At 40.6% G+C, this 6,839-nt stretch overlaps 1 protein-coding gene across 2 annotated transcripts in view; it reads left to right on the forward strand.

The window, feature by feature from the left end:
* The window catches only part of pde4ba (phosphodiesterase 4B, cAMP-specific a), a 144,861-nt gene that overhangs the window by 39,357 nt on the left and 98,665 nt on the right, over nucleotides 1-6,839 (forward strand). Inside the window, exon 1 of one of the 2 annotated variants that reach the window (XM_027146234.2) lies at nucleotides 3,271-4,023. The exons of the other annotated variant lie outside the window; for it this stretch is intronic. Within the exon in view, the coding sequence (XP_027002035.1) occupies nucleotides 3,824-4,023 (200 nt within the window). The 5' untranslated portion in view covers nucleotides 3,271-3,823. Of the gene's footprint in view, nucleotides 1-3,270; nucleotides 4,024-6,839 lie in introns of those variants that run through there. 2 annotated transcript variants of the gene reach the window in all.

Here is a 6,839-nt window from a genome sequence, read left to right on the forward strand (position 1 = left end):
GAACAATACAGTGAAAAGCATTGTCACATGTTAATCAGCCAGTAAATGGGTGTCTTTAAGTTTATATTTTGATAACACATAATTCCAAAGTCTTCCCTTTTGAAAAAAAAAGCAATATCTGATTTCACAATGTGTTTATCTGCCTTCACGCCAATGGTCCATTTTAAATAATGTGATAAAATTGTATTTTTGTGCCATTCTCGGTACAGACGAAGGTCGAATGATTTAAAACCGACGCTGGAGGTGTCTATTAAACTTTAGAGCTGATATTAGGGCTATAAATGTTTTCTTTACTATTCACTGTTTCAGCTTGCAGCTTGTATTATCTTTAAAATGGTGTGCTGTGTACTGTGTAACCAATATATTTCTCCTTACTCTAAATGTACTGCCATCTCTGCAAGGACAAATTATTCAGATTACCTTTGAGGAAAGCATTATTGAGGATGTTCTACAAAGATAAATGTTCATTTAACAACATAATGGCCTTTAGGATGAAGTAGAGGCTTTGCACCATTTACTCAAAGTTCAGGTCAGTGGTAATCACACATACACTACAGATGCAGTAGATAGATATTTCTGTAGGTACTGAACTGAAATGTTGAAGTGAAAATGTCTGTACTTTTCAGGTGTGATATTGAGTGACATGTTGCTTCTTGTTCTTGTCATCTCATGTTGCTCTTCCTCACACCTTCATTGTATCCATTCATCCTCTCCATCATTCTCAGCATTTCCGTTGTTTATGAATGGACCGGTGGTAGACAGACCCTGTTGAGTAGATTGGCTTTTTTTTTTTTACTTTCTTACCTTAGCTGTGAGCAAGAGAGTTTTATCTCACCCTTTCAATAATGTAAGGTCCCCTTTAAATCTCCCCCACTCAGGGCCCAGGACAGCTTCTCTGAAAAGTCACGACTGCATCAATTCTGAATGTGAAGGTCCACGTTGCAACAGATCGTATCCTAGTCTGCAACGTTACCCACCAAACAAGGCACACACTTCTAGCTTGCAACATGAAGCTTATTTGGAAGCTTATCATCACATACTCTAAATAATGTCGCTTCAATTCTTTAGGTTTAGAGTCGATGGCAAAAACATCTATTGGTTCTGAACAGCGCTTATCATTCAAGCGTATTAGCATGTCTGGGGAAAATATGATGTTATAATATTCCATCTTTTTTGACACACAAGGCAAGACAAAAAATGCAACGTAAACATGACGTTAGAATCTTGAAGTCGTCTTTAAATAGAAATACACAAGTTTTACTGATTACAGTGCTGTTAAATTCTGAAATGATCAATCAGATGCTGGTTTCGAATTATAGTTCCATGTAAACATTGCATTTTCATTTCTTTCATCAGTGTTAACAAAACTGTGCTAAAAACACAGACATCATATAGACACTATTATAAATGTAGTTCTAAAACTGAAATACAAATGACTTTTTTTGGATGTTGAAAACCACCCAAGCAGCAATCATCAATGTCTGATCAGTACTCCTGTCATAGTAGATCGTTTTGATAAATGTTTCACATTTCTGGCATTTAGCACATACCCATATCGTGACTTACATTTTTTATTACAATTTATACAAATGAGCAATCAAGGTTGGTGGACACCGGATTCAAACTCATAACCTTCTGATCAATTGGCCAACACCTTAACCACTAGGCTACCACATCCCATCTCTGTAGAGCTAAACATTATTAAAGATGTTCTACAAAGATAAATGTTTTTAGTTTGTTCTTTATCTGCAATCAAACTGTACATTCAGAAAAAGATTTGGTGAAAATATCCATAAAAATCAAGTCCCTGATTGGCTACACAATTCTGACTGCTTAACATTGTTTATTTTTCATGTAAATAAAACATTTTGAATTCTTGGGATAACTACTGTAATCATACAGATTCATGAAAAGCAGAAGACAGTTAATCTGCAGGTAATACACAACTAATTATCCTGAAAATTAGATCTTTTTTTTTTAACCATATTATTCAAAATAAGATCCTAAATGAAAGTGTGCAAAGCACGAAGATCCTGTTGTGTAACAAAGGATCGGGTTCCATCACAGGGACTCATCGAGCATTGTGTCAAATTTAAGCATGAGGCCGATGATTAAATGCTCATTTGCAATTCATGAATTTGACATTTTAGTTCATTTTAGCTCAACATTCATGTCTTGTACACTTTGTTTTTCTTTGCCGTCATCTTCCAATCTCTCCACCCCCCCTTCCTTCCTTCTTCACGGTCTCCATGGTGAGGATTAGGGTGACGGCGGCTGACAGGTTGATTTCTTGCTGAAGGCAGAACGGTGTACATTTTGTCTCCAGAATACTGCTGTAAAACCTGAGATAGTGGCTCTGGATCCAGCAGTCAGCGTTAGATCTTTTAGTGTCTTTAGAGCACTATGGTGACATTTACAGGGACGTCGATTCCTGAGATATTTACCCTCATGCCGTAGTGACCCGGTCGATTTGCCATGCGTTGTGTCTTGCACGTTAATTACATGATTGATTCATGCGTTCGTGTTTTGTTTATGCCTCTTTCAAGGCGAATAGAATCTGTCTTTGGCCTGAAGTCGAGCTTCTGTTTTTCACCTTGTTTCTAATTCCAAACGAAATGAGTCATCTCGGTCTGAATGGCAGCGTGCTGTGTTCCGAGCTCACTCAAATGCTGCTGGAGTTTTCTTTTTGCCTTCTGCAGTGCTTCTCCCTCATTCATAATTACCGAATCAAGTCGGCACATTCAAAATTCCTAAAGCCGTAAATCACCGGGGAACAATTCCGTGCCTACGTTTGGGTGCTTATCTTTCCCACACAGCTAATCCAAGGTTTGAATTGCTTCAGAATTTTTTTTCTTTCCTTGTTGCCATCCTGAAAAGCGCTGAGCTGTGAAAGGCCAAAAGCCATCATCAGAATAAAGCAGCCTCACTTTGCTTCTACATCGAGGCACCCGCTGTAGCAGACCAATCAGCCAGCCTTGGGGGCGGAGCTTCAACCGTCACTATCTGTGTGTCTTTTTTTCATCTGTCCAGTTATGCTGTTTATTCTCAATGAAGATATTGCCTGAGGCTGCGGACTTAGGTGTGCCTCCTTAGAGTGCTTTCCTTAGTGTTTTTCTTTCTCTGTTCTCTCTCTCTCTCTCTCTCTCTCTCTCTCTCTCTCTCTCTCTCTCTCTCTCTCTCTCTCTGTGTGTGTGTGTGTGTGTGTGCTGAGCAATTTTTTTTGCAGTAAGGGAGTGGGAGTGTGTAGTGAGCACACGTAATGAGCATGAGCAAGAAACGGAGCAACTGATGACGGCTGAAGCGATGCTCTCAGCTCCCTTCTGCCTGATTTATTGTGGAGGTTCCTGGAGCTGAATGGAGAAACAGAGAAGCGTGTGTGTACTGTACTTTGGGTAAAGTGAGAAAAACGGACGGATCTACAAGGGGAAATAAAAAGAAAGCAGCATGAGTGAAGTATAGAGGAGTTGGAATAGCAACATCTAACAAGAGTCAGATGACTCCTCTTAGACAGAGAAGGCGGTAGAAAGGGGTTGGAGAAGGGAGGTCGTGTTTACAGAGTGCAGACAGAGAAGTGTGTTTCTTTTTCTCTCAGGAAGCAGGTGTGACTGCGCCTCCTCTTAGTGTGTCAGTAACACTCAGCGCACACGCAAAGGATTGCTCCAGTGCCAGAAGCCGAGAGAGACAGAGCAGTGTTGGAAGGCAGCTTGTTCACTGGACAGAAAATCAGCTTGCATGACATAACAGAACAGACAAAAAGACTCCGCAAGGACGACAAAGAGACTGAATTGTACCAGAAATTGTCCATCAGCCAACGTCCATCAGAATGTCCTCAAACGAGCTGAGCGCCCCAGACCCGGAGCCCTGCATCCGCACCTTCAAGGAGCACATGCGACTGGAACTGGAGCCCCCCAGACTAGTCACATCTCCCAAAGTGTCCCCACGCAGCTCCCCGCGGCTCTTCCGCAGACTCATGGTCAACAAGGGTAGCCGCCACCGACGGCGCTTCACAGTCGCACACACTTGGTAAGTCGAGAGAAGAGGAAAGGAGTTTGGAAGTGATATATAACAGGTATGTTTAGGATGCCACTGGAAGACATTCTGACTCTAGAGCTATGTTTATTCAGATATGATATCCGTGAATGGAGAACGTGTGTTGGTTACAAGCTAGAAAAGAGAACAATTCCAGCAATGTATTTACATGACTTGTTTTTCTGAACAGTGCTGTGCATAACCAGTGCATAACCTGTGGTAAACTGCTGCACAGGCTTGTGGTTTTAGCCATAGTGTAACTGCAGTGTAAGTACCCGGTGGTACGCTGAGCGTGTGTGTTTGTATGTACTTCAGCTTTTAGAGTATAAGCAGGGGGAGTATAATAAGCTAGGCTTAATATATCACTGGCTTTGGCTTGCTGTGTGTAATACAAAGAAAGATGCATTTTGAAAAGCAGCTGTTTAACATGTGTGACACAGACCTGATAAACCCTGGTCTGAATAGAATATAGCACATTTCACCCAAGGTCATTGTGTTTATGTTCTTGGCACAACAAGTGATTTTTCCCTTAGTTTTCCTACAAATGCACATTTATTTGCTAGTCCCGCTTGACCACCCCAAAGTCTTGCCCGGGAAGAGCAGCTGACAACCTTGTGTTCTCACAATAGTTAAAGCGCATGGTTTTGTTTTTAATATCCTGGCATTGTACAATTTCTTATTGTTTCCCTTTTAATGGTTTCCTTATCTGGCACATGCTGTACGTGCTACCTTGCAATTTGTGTGAAGGCATTTTTTTAGTGACATTTACAACATATGAAAACTAGCATTTAAATAGAATACATGTTCAGAGGAAGCTGTAGAATCTATTTCAGTCCGTTGGTTTATATCCTGAGCTCAGGCTGTCTTCAGCTACAGAGATGATCAGGGATGTGTGTGGGCTAGAAGAGAAATTGCAATCGAAGGCTATTTTGAGGGTTTTGGCAGACAAAATTCGAGTAAATAGAACATAATTAGCGTCCTGTCTAGACGTGGGCTATAGCTGAGGTGGATTAATCTAAGTGATGATTGTAATACTGAACATCTTGAAGACTTTTGAGCTGATATGGCTTCTGATCCTGAGTGCATAAAATTGAGCTTGTCATACTACTCACCATTATTTGTGTGGTTCTGATTTGGGGAGGTGTGTGTGTGTGTGTGTGTGTGTGTGTGTGTGTGTGTGTGTGTGTGTGTGTGTGTGTGTGTGTGTGTGTGTGTGTGTGTGTGTGTGTGTGTGTGCTTGTGTGTGTGTGTGTGTTTGTGTGATGCTGCAGTGCTACAGTCAGCCATTCTGTCTCTAAGAGGATCTGAGTGCTTGTCCCTCTGTTCAGTCAGCCAGACGAAGACTGTTAATGTTTAATGTGTCAGGTATAGTGCTTAAACACACACACACACACACACACACACACACACACACACACACACACACACACACACACACACACACACACACAAATCAAAGGTACACTGTAATTTTAGCTACAGATTTTTGTGTTCTGTGTGCAAGCAAAGTGCCCCCACAATGTCAAACTGTCTGACATTACAATCATTGTATAGACATTTTGTCCCCCACCAAGTTGTAAAAAAATGCCCCCCACACACCTACACAAAAAAAAACGTCTGTCTGATGTTCCTGTCCTTGTACAGACATTCAGTCCCCACTAAGATAGAAAAATATGCCCACACACTCAAATACCTTAGAAACCAAAAGGTACACACACACACCACATACACACACAACACACAGATCTGCACACACTGTACCAGCTTATCATGGCAAATCTGCAAGCAACTGACATCACTAACGCTGCTCATCTTTACAAACAGAGACAGAACAGAGATAATGAACCTCTGGTTATAAATTCTCTGTGAATCTAAATACTCAACTAAGCCTTCAAGGGACTTTGTTTGGTCTTTATGAGGTAAACATTTTACCGCCTTTTGTCCTTTTGGTTTCCAAGGTGTGTGTGTGTGTGTGTGTGTGTGTGTGTGTGTGTGTGTGTGTGTGTGTGTGTGTGTGTGTGTGTGTGTGTGTGTGGACTGAAACTTCTATAGTCCATGTCATGTATATTACAATGGCAATATACAGAAAGACATCTGGGAGTTAGTGATTTTAATAATGTCTGTAGTGCAGTAATAAAGCACTTAGTGATGCACACTCTATACTCCGGGTCACAGCTTCACTTCCCCTAATAGACACTGAGGAAACGAATTACACTAATTAACAACCAGAGGCCAGTTTTGACAATTCATAGTCTTGCGATATTGTCCTTGGACTAACCTTTCACAAGTCTCTTACATGAAATTGCTGTCGACAGTTAATTAAAAGTACCAGAACTGCAGATAATGTTAGAAGGTAAAGCCAGGGATTTTAGGGTGAGGAAGATGACGCTAGTTGTTTTGAAACTCAAATTTAAAACAAATCCTTTACTTTTAATGTTATGTCTAAAACCACACCTCTAGGCACATACTGTATACTCAGAGACTAGCGTAGGACTTCTCTTTGTCCGGATTGGTTGGAGATATGTGGTACGTGTCATTTGTTTTCTTTTCTTGTTTACAGAGAATTCATTTAATAAAAGCATCTACAATATAAGGACTTTTTTTGTTAGGGATTTACAAAATACTTATGATTTATAAACTACTCACCCCGCCTTTTTTAGAAATGCAACCATTGGCAGCAAGACAGAAGGAAATTTAATGATGTTTATTTTACTGCAAAATGCCGTTTCAATAACCGGAAAAAATTACATGATAAACATCAAACTGTTCTAGTCTCTTAGGGAATCTGCTATAAAACGCCCACCAAAACA

This window comes from Tachysurus fulvidraco, chromosome 5 (genome assembly GCF_022655615.1).
Source record: "Tachysurus fulvidraco isolate hzauxx_2018 chromosome 5, HZAU_PFXX_2.0, whole genome shotgun sequence".
Taxonomy (NCBI): domain Eukaryota; kingdom Metazoa; phylum Chordata; class Actinopteri; order Siluriformes; family Bagridae; genus Tachysurus; species Tachysurus fulvidraco.